Below are 23,459 nucleotides of genomic sequence, written 5' to 3' on the forward strand. Positions count from 1 at the left end.
TCATGTTTAGCTTTTAAGTTGTGTTTTTGTAGCCAATAAATAGTTGTTAGTGCATTGTTTGATGTCTGACTTCTTGCTTGATGATTCGGCAAGAAGGGTTAATTCATTGACTCAGTAGTTTATGGGTGTCTCAATTGAGGGTTGATAAGGTGAACTCAAATTCAATCCAAACTGGGTGATGTGAGATGGTTTGGCAAGTCGACACAGGTACTATTTACACATAGACCTAAAACTAGATGGTAAAACCCCAGCCAGTTGCTTAGTGAGGAGTTAAGCGAGGGTATTGAAGATTTATCTGGTTCCTTGGCATATATTTATCAGGATACCAAAACCCAGTGTTCTCACAGGATGCCCTGTTCAAAGGTTTATTATTTTTCAGTAAAACTGTCCATTACCATTTTTTGTACCAAAGCTATGTTTTCTATTTTTGCAAGAACCCATGTACCTTTTGTATAGATCAAAATCACATCACAAAAGTTCGCTGTAAATGGTCACAATAGTGAAGAATGTAAACTGAAATTGGAAGGCTCACCACTGAGAAAAAAATGAACAGTGAATATTCATGTTAGAAAACTTGAAGACCATTAGGAATATCTTATAGGCTGTAGCACAATTCCATCTAACTATTTTGACCGCCATTATTATTTTAGAGTTTAGTACAAATGTCTTAATATATTTTAAACCCGTAATTGCAGGCACTTCTAATCTCTGTTGTATTGTGGCACAGCTGTAGGGCTGTTGATATACCTCTGAATATTTGCCTGAAAGATATAGGCCTAGAAATTGGGTTTTGGCTTAGCCAGGGCTTTAGCGCCGGAAGTTAGTGCCGGCGCTAAGTCCCCCTGCGCGCGCCAAAAATTCAGCAGGGCCGCGCCCAAACGGCTGCCGGCGCTACTGAAGGGTCTTTGTGGCGGTAAATCGGCGCTAACTGCCGTTTCGCGCCGCAATTCCGGCGCTGCGGCACCCGATGCGGTGCGGCAGGCTCGGGAAGTGCAGGCCTCCTCCTTCCGTTAAGGAGGAGCTGCCTGCACCCGGCCGCGGCCCGCGCAAATCTGTCTAAAAATGAGCCCGGCACCTCGGACAAGTGCCGGGCTTGCATCTGTTCCGGGGGGTGGGGGGGAGAAGTCCGGGGAGGGAGCTGCGGGCAGGCGGCCGGCGGGAAAGCGGCCTGCCGCCGCGGGGCCTTTAATGCGCTGGCGCAAACTCATGCAAGACTCTGTTGCCAGAGTCTTAGTTGCGGCTGCCACGGGCGAGGCGGCCGCAACTGAATTTCGGCGCTAGGGCCCGTCGGCATGGCAACCGGGACGCTGCGCACACCGATGACGTCATCGGTGCCGGCGCAGCGCTACCGGTGCAACGCCGATTTAGGGCCCCAGGGAATTTTTAAACTGGCCATAACTCTGGCGCTAGTCCCTCTAGCGCCTCAAAAGCGGCGCTAAGGCAACTGAATTTCTAGGCCAGTGGCCTAGAAATTGGGTTTTGGCTTAGCCAGGGCTTTAGCGCCGGAAGTTAGTGCCGGCGCTAAGTCCCCCTGCGCGCGCCAAAAATTCAGCAGGGCCGCGCCCAAATGGCTGCCGGCGCTACTGAAGGGTCTTTGCGGCGGTAAATCGGCGCTAACTGCCGTTTCGCGCCGCAATTCCGGCGCTGCGGCACCCGATGCGGTGCGGCAGGCTCGGGAAGTGCAGGCCTCCTCCTTCCGTTAAGGAGGAGTTGCCTGCACCCGGCCGCGGCCTGCGCAAATCTGTCTAAAAATGAGCCCGGCACCTCGGACAAGTGCCGGGCTTGCATCTGTTCCGGGGGGTGGGGGGGAGAAGTCCGGGGAGGGAGCTGCGGGCAGGCGGCCGGCGGGAAAGCGGCCGGCCGCCGCGGGGCCTTTAATGCGCCGGCGCAAACTCATGCAAGACTCTGTTGCCAGAGTCTTAGTTGCGGCTGCCACGGGCGAGGCGGCCGCAACTGAATTTCGGCGCTAGGGCCCGTCGGCATGGCAACCGGGACGCTGCGCACACCGATGACGTCATCGGTGCCGGCGCAGCGCTACCGGTGCAACGCCGATTTAGGGCCCCAGGGAATTTTTAAACTGGCCATAACTCTGGCGCTAGTCCCTCTAGCGCCTCAAAAGCGGCGCTAAGGCAACTGAATTTCTAGGCCAGTGAAAGTTGAAATCCTTTGATGTTTTTCGGTGTATTATACTGTAATGCTAAACTGAACCTAGTTCTCGTCCTTCATTTATCCCTGCACTCTGCAGTTTGGCAGAACATTAGGGCCTAGAAATTCAGTTGCCTTAGCGCCGCTTTTGAGGCGCTAGAGGGACTAGCGCCAGAGTTATGGCCAGTTTAAAAATTCCCTGGGGCCCTAAATCGGCGTTGCACCGGTAGCGCTGCGCCGGCACCGATGACGTCATCGGTGTGCGCAGCGTCCCGGTTGCCGTGGTAACCCGCCCGAACTCCGAAATTCAGTTGCGGCCGCCTCGCCCGTGGCAGCCGCAACTAAGACTCTGGCAACAGAGTCTTGCATGAGTTTGCGCCGGCGCATTAAAGGCCCCGCGGCGGCCGGCCGCTTTCCCGCCGGCCGCCTGCCCGCAACTCCCTCCCCGGACTTCTCCCCCCCACCCCCCGGAACAGATGCAAGCCCGGCACTTGTCCGAGGTGCCGGGCTCATTTTTAGACAGATTTGCGCGGGCCGCGGCCGGGTGCAGGCAGCTCCTCCTTAACGGAAGGAGGAGGCCTGCACTTCCCGAGCCTGCCGCACCGCATCGGGTGCCGCAGCGCCGGAATTGCAGCGCGAAACGGCAGTTAGCGCCGATTTACCGCCGCAAAGACCCTTCAGTAGCGCCGGCAGCCGTTTGGGCGCGGCCCTGCTGAATTTTTGGCGCGCGCAGGGGGACTTAGCGCCGGCACTAACTTCCAGCGCTAAAGCCCTGGCTAAGCCAAAACCCAATTTCTAGGCCCTGATGCCTGTTAGCTAAAAATTCTATTCTCCGGGTCTGTTAGCACTTTGACCTTTTCAACGGAAAATTATCTTGAAATTTGCCTCCTGAAAAATGGCAGTAAGACTTGATTGCAGCTGTGTTAATACTAATGAGCAACTGTTTCAGCTTCAAAAAAAGCCTTCACAAATTGTTAAACAATATTATATTTCAGTAAACTACTGTTAGATGTTTGAAGACTATATGAAATAGCTGTGAACTACAGCAGCCGCTGACTAAAATACAACTATTCATTCACACTGGGTATTATATGTACGCCTGTCAATAGCATTACAGATAATCGCCTTGATTTTGCAGTCAGCAGCAAACGAATAGCGCACGCCATTCATTACACTTACAGCTGCCCACAGACTTTTCGTGGGTTTTTGCACAGCAACTTACAGTAATTAGAAAGCCATTACAGCGCGGCGCCCTCTCCAGGGGATCTGGGACCTGTGTGAGCAGGGCAGGCATCAACGTGTCTCTTCAACCAATCAGATTGAAGAATTCTTACTGAGATATACAAAGTCTAAACCAGGACGTGTAAGTTTGAATATTTAATTCAATATAAAATCATGTACAGAAAGCAAAATAAAGAAAGGGAAAGGAGGATGGGATCAATAGAGAGAGATAATAGAGGCAGAATGAAATAGTAACAAAAAATAATTTAAAATTTAAAAAAATCTCCAATAATAATTAAAATCTGAAAGAATGAGACTCCACACTTATAAAAGTTATTTTTCAGTTGTTTCATAGTAATGCACTTACGCTTGAATCGACAAGCCCTAACTTTTTCTGGCGTGTTTAGTGATGTTAAGTCTGTGTGTTATAGTGATAATTACTACACAGACCATGGCCTAGAAATTGGGTTTTGGCTTAGCCAGGGCTTTAGCACCGGAAGTTAGTGCCGGCGCTAAGTCCCCCTGCGCGCGCCAAAAATTCAGCAGGGCCGCGCCCAAACGGCTGCCGGCGCTACTGAAGGGTCTTTGCGGCGGTAAATCGGCGCTAACTGCCGTTTCGCGCCGCAATTCCGGCGCTGCGGCACCCGATGCGGTGCGGCAGGCTCGGGAAGTGCAGGCCTCCTCCTTCCGTTAAGGAGGAGCTGCCTGCACCCGGCCGCGGCCCGCGCAAATCTGTCTAAAAATGAGCCCGGCACCTCGGACAAGTGCCGGGCTTACATCTGTTCCGGGGGGTGGGGGGGAGAAGTCCGGGGAGGGAGCTGCGGGCAGGCGGCCGGCGGGAAAGCGGCCGGCCGCCGCGGGGCCTTTAATGCGCCAGCGCAAACTCATGCAAGACTCTGTTGCCAGAGTCTTAGTTGCGGCTGCCACGGGCGAGGCGGCCGCAACTGAATTTCGGCACTAGGGCCCGTCGGCATGGCAACCGGGACGCTGCGCACACCGATGACGTCATCGGTGCCGGCGCAGCGCTACCGGTGCAACGCCGATTTAGGGCCCCAGGGAATTTTTAAACTGGCCATAACTCTGGCGCTAGTCCCTCTGGCGCCTCAAAAGCGGCGCTAAGGCAACTGAATTTCTAGGCCTAAGAGAGTAAATTCAACAGGTCTTTACTGGTTGGAGGTAGGGACTATACTGAATACAATATTACTACACAGTGCTTATATACCGGTGTGGTCACCACCGGTATTACGTATACAGCAGCCAGAGAAAGTAGTACATCTCTTAAGGTGGAACAGGCTTAAGTTCTCTTAAGGTGGAACAGGTTACATACACCACAATCCTCCCTTTTTAGCTTAACAGTCATATCCCCATTTAACATAACATATATACATATATAACTTCAGGTATAACAGTTCAAAGGTTCAGTCTCTCAGGAGGCTTTCTGATGCGGCTTGGATAACGCCTCTCAGTAGTCTCTGATTCTTGTTGTTGAGGTGCCTCCTCTATTTGGTTTCCAGTGTATTGGGTGTCATCATCATCAAGTACATTCCCTGCCGAGGTAGATGCTTCAGGTTCATTAACGTCTTCCACAGTTGTCTCTGTCACAACCATGGGTTCAACCCTTGCTCTCGACTCTACCAGTTGATCCGCATGACGCCTTATCACATTATGACCAATATCTACTGTGTACATCAGAGGTCCTTGTCTGGCCCGAATTGTTCCGGACTGCCATTTTTCGTTTCCATAGCCCCTTGCCAACACTGGTTGTCCTACGTCGAAAGTTCGAGTGGTCTTGTTGTTAATATGCCGAAACTGTTTGTTTTCCACCTCCCTCCGCACATTTGGTTTTAACAAGTCCAACTTGGACCGCAACCTCCTGTTATAAAACATCATGGCAGGACTTTGGTTAGTCACTGCATGATCGGCGTTTCGATATGACATCAGGAACTTGTCGACCTTGTGTTGCAGCGGAATCTGATCATCGTTCATGGCCTTAATTGCCTTTTTGAATGTCTGGACAAATCTTTCAGCCAACCCGTTTGTCGCCGGATGATATGGGGCAGAGGTATAATGTTTTACTCCATTCTTCTTTAAGAATTGTCGGAATTCTTCCGATACAAACTGTGGTCCGTTGTCCGAACAGATCTGTTCTGGCAATCCGTTCCTTGCGAATATTGTTCTTAACACCGCAATTGTCTTTTCTGAAGTAGTGGTATTCATCTTGATGACTTCTGGCCATTTGGAATGTGCGTCCACCGCGATTAGGAACATGGAGTCCATGAATGGACCAGCAAAGTCAATGTGTACGCGTTGCCATGGGGCTGAAGGCCATTCCCATGGGTGTAGCGGTGCTATCGGAGGTGCATTTTGCACTTTTTGGCACCCAGCGCAGCTTTTCGTTAACTCCTCAATCTGTTGGTCAATACCCGGCCACCATACATAAGCCCTAGCAAGACTTTTCATTTTAACTCCCCCCAGATGACCTTCATGCAATTCGTTTAAAACTCTTTCCCTTAACTTGGGAGGAATAATCACTCTTGTCCCGTACATCAAGGTACCATGGCAGACGGACAGCTGGTCTCGCCTTGCCGAAAATGCCGGTAACAGAGGATCACCCCGTGTTGGCCATCCTTTCACTGTCACCTCGTAGACTCTGGACAGTGTCGGGTCATTCCTGGTTTCTCTTTCAATGCTTGCATTGGTGACTGGTAAACACTCGATGATGGTCGAATGAAATAACTCAACAGGGCCAACTTTCATCGTGTCTTCTTCTTCAGGTAGTGGCAGGCACGACAGCCCATCAGCATTGCCATGCTGTTTCGTACCTTTGAATTCAATTTGATATTGATGTGCCCCTAGGAAAAGAGACCATCTCTGGAGACGCTGCGCTGTCATCACCGAAACACCCTTCTTAGGGTTAAAAATGGATACCAACGGTTGATGGTCTGTCAGAAGTGTGAATTTTTGGCCCTGCAGGTAATGATTAAACTTCTTCACTCCCCATACAAGGCTAAGAGCCTCCCTATCGATCTGCGCATAGTTGCGCTCAGCGGAGGTCAATGATCTGGATGCAAACGCGACTGGCCTTTCCGTGCCATTTGGCAACTTGTGTGAGAGTACTGCCCCAATGCCATATGGGGAAGCATCACAAGCCAACCGAATAGGCAGTGTCGGGTTGAAGTGAGCCAACACTTCCTCTGAGGTGATCAATTCTTTGCTTTTGCGAAATGCCTTCTTACAGTTTTCGCCCCATTCCCATGGTACCCCTTTCTGTAAAAGAGCGTTTAACGGGTGCAGTACCGTGGATAGATTTGGCAGAAATTTATGGTAATAGTTAATTAATCCTAGAAACGACCTCAACTGAGAGACATTCTCCGGAGCGGGAGCCTTCACAACTGCCTCAATCTTGTCAGGAGACTTATGAAGCCCCTCCCGGTCAATGACATGGCCACAGTACGAGATCCGCTTCTGGAAGAACTCACATTTCTGCCGATTTACTCTAAGTCCATACTCTTTCAGTCTGTTGAGCACCAGTTCCAAGTTTGCGAGATGTTGTTCATCGCCATCACCTGTGATCAGAATATCGTCCAGGTAACATTGTGTGCCTGGAATTCCCTGTAATACCTGCTCCATGGCCCTCTGCCAAATTGCTGGAGCCGATGCCACTCCAAAAACCAGCCTATTGTACCGGTACAACCCTCGATGCGTGTTGATCGTGAGGTATTGGCGTGACTCTTCCTCAACCTCCATCTGCAAGTACGCTTGCGCCAGGTCTATCTTGGTGAAGTGTTTCCCGCCAGACAATGAAGCGAAAATATCCTCAATCCGTGGAAGCGGATACTGCACCGTGTGAAGCACCGGATTAACGGTGATTTTGAAATCTCCACAGATGCGAACCTTCCCTGGATCTCCTGGCTTGTTGCTCGCAGGACATTTCATAACGGGAACAATGGGCGTAGCCCACTCACTCCAATCTACCTTAGACAGTACACCTGAACGTTCTAGTGCTTCCAGTTCCGCTTCAACAGTAGGTCGTATTGCATAGGGTACCGGTCTGGCTTTAAAAAATTTTGGTTGTGCATGTTCATCAATCTTGATGTTTGCCGTAATTCCTCTCAGTGTTCCCAGTCCCTGCTGGAACACCTCTTTAGCATCATCCAATATTCTGGACAATCGTTTAGGTTTGACATCTGTTTCCCCGGAATCTACCGTTAGTGCCTTCAAGGAGTGCCAGTCCATATTCATTTTCCTAATCCACTCCCGTCCTAGTAGTGGTGGACCTCCTTCAGGTAGCACATATAAGTCCATTACTTGGCTTTCTTCGACCTTGTGGACCACTTCTACCTCTATTTTTCCGATGGGGTACACTCTTTGCCCCGTGTATGTTTTCAATATAATCTCCGTATCCTGTAGGGGAATATGTTGGAATAACCTTCTGTAATCTTTCTTATTCATGACCGTCAATGCCGATCCAGTGTCCAATTCCATTTTTACTTGGACTCCTGCTGTCTGACGAGTGACCCAAATTGTCTGGAGATCTGCATCCTTACCAACGTTGTGTACTCTTAAGCTATCCAGTTCATTACTGCTAGCGTCTGAATCTGACTTCTGTTCGGTCAAACTGTTCTTTGTCACCTTGTGTACTTTTGCGTATTTTCCTTGCGGTGACTTTTTGTTGCTGGTCTTCTTTCCTGACCGGCATACTTTAGCTATGTGGCCAAGCCTGCCACACGTTCTGCATTCTTGGTTTTTAAACCAACACTGGTTCTGATCGTGCGTTGTCTTTCCACAATGATAACATTTGACAGAACTCAAACCCAATTTGTTTGTACCGAGTTCCGGTGACCGTAGCTGCATTACTGCCGTGCCTCTCGCTGCGGCTTCGTGTGCTGCTGCCATAGTGACCGCCTTCTCAAGCGTCAGCTCATTCTCCTCGAGCAGTCGCTTTTGTGTATCCTGTTTAAATAAACCACACACAAATTTATCTCGTAGTGCCTCTGTCAGTCCCGTTCCAAACTGACAATATTTTGCTAGCTTACGTAATTCTATCAAATATTCAGCATTGCTTTCATTCTGCAGCTGCCTTCTGTCGTAAAATTTAAATCGTTCCGCTAGCATCAGCGGCGTGGGGTTTAGATGATTTTTCAGGACAGTAACAATCTCATCGAACGTCTTATCCGCCGGTTCATCTGGTGATAACAGGTGTTTCAATTGCCCGTGTGTCTTCGCACCCATTAAATTTAATAATGTTAGTGCTTTATCTGCATCAGGAATTTTATTTGCCTTACAATAATTTTGTATGCGTTCTACATACATGGCCCAATCTTCGATGTCACTATCAAAGGTATTAATGTTCCCATGTTTAGGCATCGTTGCAATTTATTGTATTTTTATGTTATCCAAGATGGCGGCTTCCCGCTCTTTGTCGTCGTCCTCTGCCCACAAAATGGCGGTTTTCCCGCGCTTGGCGGTCTTCAACCGTCCCCCGACGCTGTCTCCGCTTCACCGCGGCTCTCGCGCCTTCAGTTTCCCCAGACGCTGCGCCTTTTAGCCCAAATGCGGCCCTTATCTCCGGTCGCGATCGATGTCCCCGCGCTGCGCCTCTCGCTCGAAAGCGACCCGGCCCTTATCTCCGGTCGCGATCGATCTCACCGCCCTTATTCCTCCGTCTTCCCAGCCCCGTCTGTACAGCCAACGCGGTTGACTTTCTGTCGCGTCGCTGCCCGGCTTACCCACCACCGAGGTAGAAGAAGAAAGCTGACAGTCGCTGATGGAGGCTTCGAGGTCAGGATGTCTTCTGCACTCCGGTTTCTCGATGCCTGCCGCTCGACGTGTCTTCCAGTAGGGTGATGAGGGTGGAAACCTCTCTTCGACGTCCTGTCTGTGGACGAAGCCGCCGTGGAAATAACTGCCGCAGGGTAAGAATCGGACTCGTCGCCACTGTTAAGTCTGTGTGTTATAGTGATAATTACTACACAGACTAAGAGAGTAAATTCAACAGGTCTTTACTGGTTGGAGGTAGGGACTATACTGAATAAAATATTACTACACAGTGCTTATATACCGGTGTGGTCACCACCGGTATTGTGTATACAGCAGCCAGAGAAAGTAATACATCTCTTAAGGTGGAACAGGCTTAAGTTCTCTTAAGGTGGAACAGGTTACATACACCACAAGTGGGTATCCAGTAGATAAGTACCGCAACATCACACCCTTCATGTTTTTTAATACCAAGTCTCTCGGTGAGGTACCAGTGTAGCAAATCTTGTGGAGGAGCAGGGCAACTCAGACAGCAACTTCCTGATTTTTGTGTTTAACTGCACATGTACAGACGTCGGAAGCTGCTGTCCAATTTACTCTATAATAACGGTGAGTGCTGGTCACCTCACCATTATTCTTAACACAAAATCCGGGCCATAGTGTAAACCCATATGTTACTAACCGCTAAAGGACAGAAACAGGGACCCTGGATAGGGCAGAAAGCTCCATTTCTGCCCAGTGGAAAATGACAGAAATTTGGGGTGTAACTCGCTTATGTCACAAATTTTCTCCATTTGTGCTGACATTCTGGCTGATATTCAGGGTAGTTGCTGCTTAAGCACCCTTGCATGTGCGATTCACCTGACCTGGTCATACTGTCCCTGTAATTTGGGATGGGGTCTCCTACTTGAGGCTAATATGGATGGGAATTCCACTCCACTGCGTTTATGCCAGTGGAGCTGACCCCGTGGAATTAAGAGGCCTGGGTATTTAAAAGAAATTTGAGCTGTTGTTGATGGGACTGGTATTCATTTTGACAGCCTCTCAGAGTGTGGAACAAAGAAAGAAAGAACTTACATTTATATCGCACCTTTCATTACCTCAGTACATTCCAAAGTGCTTGACAACAAATGAAGTAATTTTGAAATGCAGTCACTACTGTAATGTACAGAAAACAAAAGCCAATTTGCGCATAGCAGGATCCCACAAACAGCAATGAGATAATGACCAGATAACCTGATTTTTTTTTAATGATGTTGGTTAAATATTGGCCAGCACACCATATAATATTCCTAAATGGCCTGGTGTTGATTAACTTTCAGGTTACTTGGTTGGTGGAGCCATGACATCAAAACCAGATTTGAGATGGACAATAGTAAGTACCAATATACTGAACTTGATTTATTATTTGTATTTTATAAGAATGATGTACATAGGTTGATACCAGAAGAGTGAGAGTAATGTCAGCAAGGTATGTCTCACTTTCTGGACTGAAAAAACGTTACTTCATTTGCATATGGTCAGAATCCATAATCACGATGAGCATGTGGGGAAGCTGTTTTTAGAACCAAAATCTTTTTGCCTTTCAAATTATATTTTCTCCATTATTAATTGTACAATACAACAATCAGTTTTTAAATATGAAACTTTGTTTTATTTTGTACTCGGGAGGTGGGCAAAGGCTGTGTTTATTGCCCATCATTAGTTGCCCTGAACTGCTGCAGTCCTTTTGATGATGGTACTCCTGCAATGGTGTTAAGTAGGGAATTGCAGAATATTGACCCAGCAACGATGATGGAACGCTGATATATGTCCAAGCCGGGATAGTATGTGGCTTGGAGGGGAAATTGGAGGTGATGGTGTTCCCATAAGTGAAAGAACCTATAACTCTCAATATTGTTTCTTTTTTTTTGAAACATTAAATAAATCTTTTTCTAATCTACTTTTTCAAAATATTACAATTGTGGGATATCACAGAAAAATAAGTAAATGAGGACACTGCAAAATATAGGTCAGATAAGTGTAACAATGACTGTATACACCTAAGGAGGTCGGAGGAAGCAAAGATGAGGGCCTAGAAATTGGGTTTTGGCGCAGCGACGGCTTTAGCGCCGGAAGTTAGTGCCGGAGCTAAGTCGCGCTGGGCGGGCCAAAAATTCAATAGTTCTGCGCCCAAACGGCTGGCGGCGCTGCTGAGAGCTGTTTGCGCCTGAAAACTGGCGCTACGCGCTGAATATCGGCGCTATTCCAGCGCTGCGGCGCCCGCTGCGGTGCGGCAGGTTCGGGAAGTGCAGGCCTCCTCCTTCCCTTAAGGAGGAGCTGCCTGCACCCGGCCGCGGCCCGCGAAAATCATTGTAAAAATGAGCCCGGCACCTCGGACAAGTGCCGGGCTTGCTTCTGTTCCGGGGGGGGGGGGGGGGGGAGTCCGGGGAGGGAGCTGTGGCCAGGCGGCCGGCGGGAAAGCGGCCGGCCGCCGCGGGGCCTTTAATGCGCCGGCGCAAAGTCATGTAAGACTCTGTTGCCAGAGTCTTAGTTGCGGCTGCCACGGGCGAGGCGGCCGCAACTGAATTTCGGCGCTGGGGCCCGTCGGCATGGCAACCGGGACGCTGCGCACACCAATGACGTCATCGGTGCCGGCGCAGCGCTACCGGTCTACCGCGGCGGAAGGGCCCCAGGCAATTTCGGCGCCGGCGCCAATTGCAGCGCTAGGCCCTCTAGCGCCGCAAAATCGGCGCTAAGGGCACTGAATTTCTAGGCCGAGGACTCCTGCCTTCCTGTGCACAATTATTTGGGCTAGACTTCAGAATCTTATTTTTTTTATTTTCAACAATACAACATTGTAGAAAACTGTTTTGACCTTAACTTAGCTAGTTGCTGTAAAGATATTGGGACAGAATACCTGTAGGGGTTATACCAATCTCCCACTGCAACTTTGGCAGAAACTAGAGAAATGATATAAAAGAAAGAAAGAGCTTGCATTATATGGAGCTGTTCATGACCTCAAGGTGTGCCAAAGTGCTTTACAGTCAATGAAGTACTTTTGAGGTGTAGTTACTGTTGTAATGTAGGAAATGCGGCAGAGATTTTATGCACAGCAAAGTCCCACAAACAGCAATGTGATAATGACCAAATAAACTGTCTTAGTGATATTGGTTGAGGGACAAATATTGGCTATGACATCATGGGGGCTAAATTTGGTTGATTTTCGCCTCTCGTTAGCGGCCTAAGAGAGCGCTAATGGAACACAAATCAACTAGCGCCTGGGTGCAGCGCAGCTAACGCCTCCCGCAAAATTCAGCGGGAAGCTAGCGGCGGCATTATACATTAGCACCACATGGCGCTGCACCACCGGCGCTGATGTCATCGCCGTGCGCAGTGCCCCACTCGCGCCCCAGCTGTAACTTTGGGTGGCGCCCCCCGATTTACCGCTGGACGCTATATCCTCTGGGTTCAGGGGGGGCCTACCTGCAGCCGGGACGGCGCTAGTTAAAGGGGAGGTGGTGGGTGGCCATTTTTGTTGCTGACCGCCTGCCAGCACCTGCCCCCGTTGCTGTCCCTGGCCCCTGTGAAGTCCCCCCACGGGGTGCTGGCTGCTCTCCGAGTGCCCGGTGCTCCTCTTGAGTGCCGGGCTCATTTATCGGCACTCCTGATCCCTGGTGGCCCAGCTGGTCACCGGGATGCACTGCACCAGGCCCCTCCCCTTTAATAAGGGGAGGAAGGCCTGCAGTACCGCGGCACATAGCGCTGCGATATTGCCTCGCAGTGCCCAAGAGGGATGCTGGGCGCTAACTCTTTTGGGACACTAAAATTAGCGCCCTGGTGAAGGTAGTGCCCCAATTTTTACCCCCAGGAGAATGCCCCTGCTCTTCTACAAATAGTGCCGTGGGATCTTTTATGTCCACCTGAGAGGGAAGATGGGGCTTCGGTTTAAAGTCTCATCAGAACGATGGCAACTCTGACAGTGGAGCAATCCCTCAGTACTGCACTGGAGTGTCAGTCTAGATTTTGTGGTCAAGTCTCTGAATTGGGGCTTGAACCCACAACCTTTAAACTCAGAGGCGCATATCCTACCAACTAAGTCATGGCTGATAAAAAAGCCATTTACACAGTTTCTCCGGGGTTTCGGCCAAACTCCCACAGCTGGAAATCGGAAGAACACCCACAGAAATTCTACCCCTTTAAGTATATGAAAATGTTGACCTCCATGAAGTTCCTTTTTTCTACACTTGGGAGCAGGTTTACTTATTTCAGCAAAGTAAGTGATCCATATGGTTGTACATCCCAGCAGAGAATTCATTATGATGTGCTTCCCCCTGTCCTTGCTTATTCAATTTCAGCAAACTTGCTGACATGAATATTTTTGCATAAACATTTAGATAATATATCAAACTTCCCACATGCATTGTTTTTTGCGGACTTCTTAAAAAACTGTAAATATTAGTAAATAGAGTCCATTGCCTGGTTTTCTACAGTGAATTCAAGATTGTTATCACATCTAGTCATTTTAGAAAAGCATTTACTACCAACTTCCCAGTTCTTTTCCCTCTTCCCCTCCCCCTTCCCTCAATAGCTGGAACTTATCAACATGCACTCACCAAAAGGCTCTGGATGCTGGGTCCATTGCAATGTTCATGACTGAGATCAGTAGGTTATTGTTAAGTAAGGATATCAAGGTATATGAAGCAAAGGTGGGGAAATGGAGTCGAAGTACCGATTACCATGATCAAATTGAACAGCAAAACAGGCTGGCGGGGCTGAATCACCTACCTCTGTTCCTATGTTTCTTTTCACCTTTAACTGGGAGGGTGAGATCAATTTGGTCAGACTTCTTTGTATTCACCATCAATGCTTTTCCATAGTCAAGGGCTCTCTGATGGAATTCAAGAAAGGCCAACTCAAATAATGCCAGCTTTTCTTTTCTATGGGGTGCTACAACTTAGTGGTATACAGCATTTGAGTTCAGAGGCCTAGTATTAGCAAAGGTTGTCCAGCAAATCTTAGTGAGATTCAAGTGATGGGAATCCTGAGTACTTGTCAAACGCTCAATTTTTGGAACAGTAATTCTAACAATACTATGCTGCTATCCAACATTGAAGATTTCTTTCATCAGCCTGGAAATTATAATGGGGCTGCCTTCAGTGCTCCTTACTATCAGCTAACAGGAGATGGAATTATTGTAGTTAGAAAATGAAAGAAAATTAATTTTCAATGTATATTTTTCACTGCTATGATTCAACATGGTGTACTTTAACCTTGCTCTTAAAGTGAAGTTTTAATTTTCAGACTAGCGAAGTCCAAATGTCAGCCAACATTGATATTCAGATCCAGAAGCTCGGTGTTAATTACTTCAATAACCAGAAAAGCAGATGGACTGTTTGATGCTTGCTTCATTTTTAGATTGTCTTCCTGGGCTGAAACCAAGTTTCCATTTTCTGATATGCACCCAGAGAACCAGTAGCATTTTAGACCAATTTACATAACTCAAGGGGCAGTCAGCAGGATTCTGCATGTGCACCCAGCTAAGGATAAGTAAAAGTTACCCTTAACTACACTGTGGCCACTGAATTTATGTATAAATGTGTAACATTTTGGACTTTTATCCATATGTTTTGTTAAATCAATGTTAGATATTGTGATAAAGTTCAAATGCAAAGAAGGTTGATTATGATCTTTCCTGGATGGGTTCACCAGGCATCAGATTATTAATTTCTGCGTTTTGGTTTAGCCGCCAAACACTCGGAAGTGCCACAGGCGTCAATCCGCAAATGGTCGTGTTATTAATGGAAATGTCTCCAGCTGTCATTGATAGTTGCAGAATATCCATTGATGTTTAATTAAATCAATTTGGGCTTTTTGTATATGTACAGACCTCTCTTCCCAGTCAGTCTAAGTCAGATAGTGACACATAAAGGCTCCAGAATGGTACACCGGTCACATACAGGTTGTAACCTGAAGGTCGGATCAGTTACCTTAGAGATGCTTAACTCGTGTGCTTTGTTTGAACCAATTCAACTGGCTTCACCTTCGAGTGGCTGGCAAATGCCATGTTTTGCTGCGGACACTGGCCAGGCACCTGCCTGTTTTATGCAAATAGCCTGATCCCAGGACCTCTTGTGGGGATCAATCCTGAGTCTTATGCCCCTTTATTACCATTTTGCCAGACTGGGGAAACAATGGGGTAGATATTGGACATTACTGCCCATCCCTTCCTTTCCTTTAGGGAAGGAAATCTGTCGTCCTTACCTGGTCTGGCTTATATGTGACTGCAGACCCACAGCAATGTGGTTGACCCTTAACTGCTCTCTGAAATGGCCTAGCAAGCCTATCAAACCGCTACAAAGAAGTATACTAAGAATAAAACCGGACGGACCATCCGGCATCGACCTAGGCACGGGACATGACAGAGGCACACCCAGCTCAGTCGACCCTGCTAATCCTCCTTACTAACATCTGGGGAATTGTGCCAAAACTGGGAGAGCTGCCCACAGACTAAAGGACATTAGATGGGTTTTTACAAAAATCTGGTAGGATCACCATTACTGATACTAGCTTAGTATCCAGATTTATTTAATTAACTGAATTTAAATTCCCCAGCTGCTGTGCTGGGATTTGAATTCATGACTTGGGATCATTAGTCCAGGCCTCTGGATTACTTGTCTAGTAACATAAACACTATGCTACTTTACCCTGTCTATTTTTTCCTTCTGTATACCCCTAAAGCAATACTTCACATCCAGGCACGATAGACAAACATCTGTGCAATCTCTCACTATTTACCTTCTGAAAACCTTTCTTAATTTTGAAAAAACTCTTATATCCCACCTGAACCTACTCTGTTCCAGTGGCAAAAGCCCCAGATTTTCAAACCTTTTTTCAGAACTTTAACCTCTCATGCAGTGGCTATAGTTCCATGGCTTTAATATCCTTCCTATAATGGAGTGCTCAGAATTGAAGGCAGTGTACCAGCTGTGGCCAAATCAATGTGCAAAACAAATACAACATCACTCCCTTGTTTCTTTATTCAATCTCCTCCATGTATAAAACCCAAAACCAGTTGCCTTTTTATGTCCTTTTCTTCCTGCACTCCCACCTTTGTACCTGTTGGCTCTGTTTCTCCACTCCATTAAGGATCTTACCATAGGATATACAGCACATTTGGCCCAACCAGTTCATGCCGGCATTTATGCTCCACTCGAGCCTCCTCCCGTCTTTCCACCTCTAATTCTATCAGCATAACCCTCTATTCCCTTCTCCCTTGTATGCTTATCTAGCCTCCCATTAAATGCATCTATACTATTCGCTTCAACCACTTCCTGTGGTAGCGAGTTCCACATTCTCACCACTCTAGGTAAAGAAGTTTCTTCTAAATTCCTTTTTTGATTTCTTGGTGACTATCTTATATTGATGGCCTCTAGTTTTGCTCTTCCCCACAGTGGAAACACTCTCTTTGTATCCACTCTATCAAAACCTTTCATAATTTTAAAGACCCCTATTAGATCACCCCTCAGCCTTCCCTTTTTAAGAGAAAAGAGACTTAGCCTGTTCATCCTTTCCTGATAGGTATACCCTCACATTTCTGGTATCATCCTTGTAAATCTTTTTTGCACCCTCTCCAGTGCCTCTATATCCTTTGTATAATATGGCAACCAGAATTGTACACAATACTCCAAGTGTGGTCTAACCAAAGTTCGATACAAATTTAGCATAACTTCTCTACTTCTCAATTCAATCCCTCTAGAAATGAACCCTACTGCTTGGTTTGCTTTATTGTATGGCCTTTTTAACCTATGTTGCTACTTTTAGTGATTTGTATATTTGTGCTCCAAGATCCCTTTGCTCTTCTAATCCATTTAGATATGTGACTTCCCTATTTTTCTTATCAAAATGTGATACCTCACATTTATCTGTGTTGAAATTCATTTGCCAATTATATGCCCATTCTGCAAGTTTATTAATGTCTTCTTGTTATTTGTTGCAGTCCTTCTCATCATCAACTATCCCCAGCTAAAGTATACTTCCTTTCACTGTTACTTTCCCCAAAAGTACTACTTCACATTTCTCCATGTTGAACTGCAGTTGCCAATGATTTGTATGTTCCACTACAATGTCTACATCCTCTTGCTATTCTTCATCAGATTTTGCCATGTTCCTAATTTGGTACCATCAGTAATCTTTGATATCATCCCTCTTGTACCTATGTCCAAATCATCATCATTTCTATAAATGGGAAACAATACAGGTCCCAGCATGGATCCTTAAGGCACACAAGTACCCACGTTCAATCTGAAAAACATCCATTTACCCCTTTATTTTGTCCCATAGCCATCCCTCTCTCCAAGCGACACATTCCCTTAAATTCCTTGTCCTTCCTATGTGGCCCTGACTAATTGCTCTCTGAAAATCCATATATGTTGTGCAATTTCCTCAAAAAGTCAATTAAATCCATTAAGCACAACCTGCTGTTTACAAATGAATGCTGATTGTCTCTGATTAGCCAGTGCCTTTCTATCACTAATTTAACCCATCACTGTGGACTCCAGAAATTATCCCACAATCAACAAAAGACTAACTGGCCTATTATTTCCTTTTTCATCTTTTTCCCTTTTGTTGAACAAGGTAGTTAGATTTGCAGTTCTCCAGTCCTTTGGCACAATTTCCATTTTCAGAGATTTTTAGAAAATTATAGGATTAGTATCTTCACTATTTTTCCTCAGTATCTGGAATTACCTCGAATCCAAAGAGAACCTGAACATCTTCTACTTCCACCTCGCAGGAAGATAGTCAACAATTGGTCAATAGACAACTACCAAGTAAGGGTTTGTTTCATGCCTAGATGTATAGGTGTAAGAAGATTCTCACAAGCACATGGTGAAAAACACAACTCACCATAAAATTAGTGCAAAATCTAAAAACCTAAAGTCAACATGTTCTGTTTCCCCCCTGCTTATTAGAACTTGAGCTAAGTCCTGGGGTGAATGGATTTCGAATATCAAATCCACCCATTTTATTGGTTCGTTCACTACAGGCTGGCTTAGAGGTAAGTGCATTGATCTGGCTTGGAAATGTTACTTTTCAACAAACATTTATATGCATAGGAATAATAGAGTAGAATTTAACTTTAAGTTTTTACGTGTGATGCCTAATTTGCTTAAGTTGTGCTGCGTAAACTGATCCAATTAGAAAGATTCGGCCATGAACAGGAATAAGTAGGATACTGGTTAAAAACTATTTAACATTTAGCCCACCTCGAAAATATCAAGGATTGAACAAGACACGATTTGACGATTTTCCACCAACTGCTTCCTTTCACTAATAGTCAAGGATGACATGATTAATATGACATCACAAACAGAGCAATAATATGGTTTCAAATTTGCCCACAACACTAAATTATCGACCTGTCAGCAGCCTTTGACATGGCTGACCACACCATCCTCCTCCAACACCTCTCTACTGTTGTCCAGCTGGGTGGGACTGCACTCACCTGGTTCAATTCTTATCTATCTAATTATAGCCAGAGAATCACCTACAATGGCTTCTCTTCCCGCTCCCACACCATTACCTCTGGTGTCCACCAAGGATCTATCCTTGGCCCCCTCCTATTTCTCATCTACATGCTGTCCCTCAGCGACATCGTCTGAAAACACAGCATCAGTTTCCACATGTATGCTGACAACACCCACTCACCGCCACCTCTCTCGACCCCTCCACTGTCTCTAAATTGTCAGACTGCTTGTCCAACATCCAGTACTGGAGGAGCAGAAATTTCCTCCAACTAAAGCCATTGTCCCCGATTTTCTGGCAGCTGTCGGGCGGCTTTTCATGCGGCTGGGGTCCGAAAATCGTGGAAAAAGTGGGTTGGGACCCCCCCCCCACCGGGTTGGGACCCCCCCCCACCTGATTCCCCACCCCGTCCGACTTTCGGACCGCCGTTTTTCCGTCACCCACTTCAGTCCCGGCCGCCGCTGGCGGGACTGCTCGTTGGAGCACTAATCACCAATGATCACCTTGTTAAGGAAGATTTTCCAGGGCCGTTGTGACTTTGGGGCTTTCCCCACAGGAAACACGCCTGCAGGGAACCCCGCCGATGAGAGCTGGCGTGAAAACAGCTGGCTTGCTTGCTTGCAGCAGCAGGTCGCTGAGGGCTGAAGAGATTTAAATAGGCAGCATTTGCAGGCTGCAGGACCTTGTTGATCAAGGCTTGGGGGAACTTTTTGAAGCCTTAGGAGCAGCTGTAGGAAGTTGGAGCCTCACACACTTCTCCAGTGTGAGCTCCTGGGAAGGCCCTTTCACCACTCTAACTCAGCACCTCCTCAACGGAGGCATCTGCCAGAAGCATGGGAGGCCTTTGGTACCTTCCCTTCCTGGCATTAGAGGATCTCCAACAGCAGAGGCGGCAGCAGCAGAACCAGGAACAGTAGGATGAGCACCAGGAGCACCAGGCTGCTGCTCACTCACCTGAAGCTGCACAGGCCAGAAGGGGCCAGTGCTTGGAAGTGGCTTGAGAGCACCTTGCTGCGCTTTAGGGGGCCAGTGGGACCCGTTTCTGCATTGGCAGTCCTACTCAGAAGGACTTCTATGAAGATCTGGTTTCTCTGTTCAACAGATGGCCAACGCTCCTCAAGAGATGTTATGAGCACTCACCATGTTTTCCGTACCCTGGCGAGTTATCTCCTCCATGGTGGTTGCCAACCTTTCCATGGTGATGCGTTCATGCGCCAATGACTCCACAAAGGCTCTGCTCATGGTCGCTATGGGCTCCTTCATTCGCTCCACACTTGCAGCGACCCTGGAGACAAAAGCTGCCAGAGACTCCTGCATCTATGCATGGAGATCCATCACCTCTTCTCTTGCAGATGGACCCAGAGGCAGAGGGTCGACATGCAGCGCAGCTGAGCTGAGCTGGCAGAGTCCTGCGCCCTCCGACGAGGACTCTCCACTGCTGTCCCTGTCTCCAGAATCTGCTGAGGCTCACTTGTGAGCTGTGAAACACCAGGTGACAACACTACTCTATGTCCCGAAGGTCCCCCCGAGGTGTGAGTGTCTGCGCTGGTGCTGGGTGCGCTTACTTCTGCTGATGCTGCACCCTCAGAGGTTGGAGCTTCCTCTGAGGAGTCTGGCTGCACAGCCTCTTCCTCCTCCACAGTGAGGACGGGGGCTCTGGATGGTACTGTGGGGGAGTAAAGGAAGGAGTTAGAGATGTAATGCCAAGGTTCTTCTGGTGACTCCCAGCGAGTTGGCATCTGCTGACGCCTGCATCCATGCAGCATTGGTCTCAGTGGGAGGCCTCTTCCTCCCTGACCTAGGGAAGAGGACCTCCCTGTGGGCCCTAACCCCATCCAATAATGCCTGCAGTGAAGCCTCGTCGAATTTGGAGGCAGCTCGGGGTCTGGCACTGGCCACAGCTGCTGCAGGCTCCTCTGCCATCCTGTATGGTTCGTTTGGAAGCCTTCAGAGGATGCAGTGCTTGCTATGGACCTTGACAGCACCACGAATAATGACATCATACTGTGGGGATTTGTGACTCGAATTGGACAATTAGCAAGGCTTCCCACATGCTGGGAATTAATTGGCCACTTGAGGGAAAATTGCGTGGAGCTGGTTGACACTTTTTTATGTGTGTCAGAAACCCCACATTCGTGGAAATCCGACCATTCCCCACACAAGCCGAAAATCGGGGCCATTGTCTTTGGTCCCCGCCACAAACTAGCCACTGATTCCATCCCACTCGCTGCTAACTATCTGAGGCTGAACCAGACTGTTCGTAACCATGGTGTCATATTTGGCCCCAAAATGAGCTTCCGACCACATATCTGCGCCATCACTAAGACCGTCTATTTCCACCTCTGGACCATCGCCCGACTCCGCCCCTACCTCAGCTCATCTACTGCTGAAACCCTCCTCCATGCCTTTGTTACCTCTAGACTTGACTATTTCAACACACTATTGTTCGGCCTCCCACGTTTTACCCTTCGTAAACTTGAGGTCATCCAAAACTCTGCTGACAATGTCCTAACTCACACCAAGTCCCGTTCACCCATCACCCTTGTGCTCACTGACCTACATTGGCTCCCGGTTAAGCAACATCTTGACTTTAAAATTCTCACCCTTGTTTTCAAATAACTACATGGCCTCACCCCTCCTGATCTCTGTAATCACCTCCATCCCCACAACCATCCGAGATATGTGCACTCCTCTAATTCTGGTCTCTTGTGCATCCCCGATTTTAATCACTCAACCATTGCTAGCTGTGCCTTCAGCTGCCAAGGCCCTAAGCTCTGGAATTCCCCCCCTAAACCTCTCAGCCTCTCTCCCTCTCTTTCCTTCTTTAAGATGGCTCGGGAGTGAAAGTTGAAATAACTTGGAGTGGGTCAGGAACCTGCTATCATCCCACCTCCACGTGCCTTTCCCTCAGGCGTGTTTGCCGGCGCGGCAGTGACCCAAATGGCAGAGGCGGGCGGGCTAATTTAAATGATTATGAGACACTTGTCAGATCCTTAAGCGTCTTTTTAACCCTACATTGCAAATTTCCCCAATGACCACGGGAATCACACAACTCGGGAACCATATCTGTGACCTGAGGCGGAAGTTCAGTGGTCATTGATCCAGCTCATTAATGCACAGCATGGAAAGCACAATAAATAACCCCACCTGACACCTGGTTACTTTACTAAGGCAAGTGCTGTCGCTGAGTGCATTGTCAGCACAGATTTAGCTTTCTAGATGTTGCAAGTGCTTCCAGCAAAGTCAGGATCCACTGTCACCTCATTGGTAGAACCTATCGCACCATTGACAGCTTGCTTCTGTCATCTCTACTTGACCTGCCATCTATTACATAAGCATGTGTACCATTTATACTGTCTCACCTTGGTCCTCAGAATCGGACCACGATGAGCCCCAACACCAGCAGCACCAACAACAACACTGCTAACCTTCGCCTCATCAACTTGATGCTGCACAGGACAGAGGGGATCAGCACAGGGCTGCACCGCGCCGGAGGCGATACCCCCAACACAGGGTATACATGCAGAGGATGAGCTTCCTCAACATGACTGAGCAGTAGTGCCAAAGGAGGCTCAGGCTATCGCACCAGGTCGTCGCAGACATTTGCAGATTGCAAGATTGCCGCCCAGAGGAACGGGTGGCCACGCCTTACCAGTGGCTGTCAAAGTCACCAGCGCCCTCAACCTCTTCGCCTCAGACTCTTTCCAGGGATCCGCAGCAGACATTTGCGAGATCTCGCAGTCGGCCGCCCACAGATGCATCACACAGGTCACCGATGCCCTGTTTGACAAGTCAGCCAATTATATCAACTTTGCCACTGATGAAGACAGTGTTTCTGAGTGGGTGCTGGGCTTTGCCGCTCTGGCTGACTTCCCATGGGTGCAGAGCATCATAGATTGCACACATGTGGCAATCAGGGCACCCCATCATCACCCAGGAATGTTTGTGAACTGCAAGGGCTTCCACTCCCTCAATGTGCAGCTCGTCTCCAACCATAGGAAGATCATCATGCATGTGTGCATCAAATTCCCTGGCAGCTGCCTTGACTCTTCATCCTTCGCCAGTCCAGCCTCCCTCAGCTCTTCACTCCAAACAGACTTTCCGGCTGGCTGCTTGGAGACCAGGGCTATCCACTGAAGATATGGCTCATGACACCCTTGAGGAGGCCAAGTACTGAAGCCGAGGAGAGATATAATGAAAGCCACATTTCCACCAGATGTGTCATAGAGCAGACAATAGGCATGCTGAAAATGCGTTTCAGATGACTTGACAGATCTGGAGGAGCCCTTCAGTATACACCAGCCAGGGTCTCCAGAATCGTCGTGGTCTGCTGCGCACTGCACAAAATATCACATCAGCAAGGATTAGTGCTGCATGAGGAGCAAGGCTGTAAGCACACAACCTCTGCAGAGGAGGTGGAGGAAGAGCATCAGCTGGAAGATGAGGAGTAGGAGGAGCAGGAGGAACCTGAAGTCCAGATGCCACAATGCCACAAGCACCCGAGCACATTGCTGCCCGGAAGGCCAAGGATACCCTCAACATGGCTAGATTTACTTAACTTCAGGCATTACACACATATGGCTGCCATATGCTGCACCAGGCTCCCAACACCCCCACAGCAACACCATAAAGCATCCCTACAATGACCGGGCCATTCTTTTCACACTGACCACCATTGCTGGAGGTAACGTTATGTCTCACCATTCACTCCAACTCATTAAGCCACTTTCAAAGTTGCAGACAGGATTGGCCATAACGGGAAAGTGGTGAAAATAATAATTTTTATCTGTGACATCAAATTAATGAAAACTTCACACAAACAGTTATTAAAA

At 47.9% G+C, this 23,459-nt stretch overlaps 1 protein-coding gene across 1 annotated transcript in view; it reads left to right on the top strand.

Moving 5' to 3' along the window:
- Nucleotides 1-23,459, top strand: part of kynu (kynureninase) — a 242,978-nt gene that overhangs the window by 204,328 nt on the left and 15,191 nt on the right. Inside the window, exons 10-11 of the mRNA XM_085986656.1 lie at nt 10,446-10,498; nt 18,075-18,160. Of these exons, the coding sequence (XP_085842782.1) occupies nt 10,446-10,498; nt 18,075-18,160 (139 nt within the window). The remainder of the gene's footprint in view (nt 1-10,445; nt 10,499-18,074; nt 18,161-23,459) is intronic.

This window comes from Somniosus microcephalus, chromosome 4 (genome assembly GCF_052327205.1).
Source record: "Somniosus microcephalus isolate GS21.2 chromosome 4, FLI_Smic_1.0, whole genome shotgun sequence".
Lineage (NCBI taxonomy): Eukaryota > Metazoa > Chordata > Chondrichthyes > Squaliformes > Somniosidae > Somniosus > Somniosus microcephalus.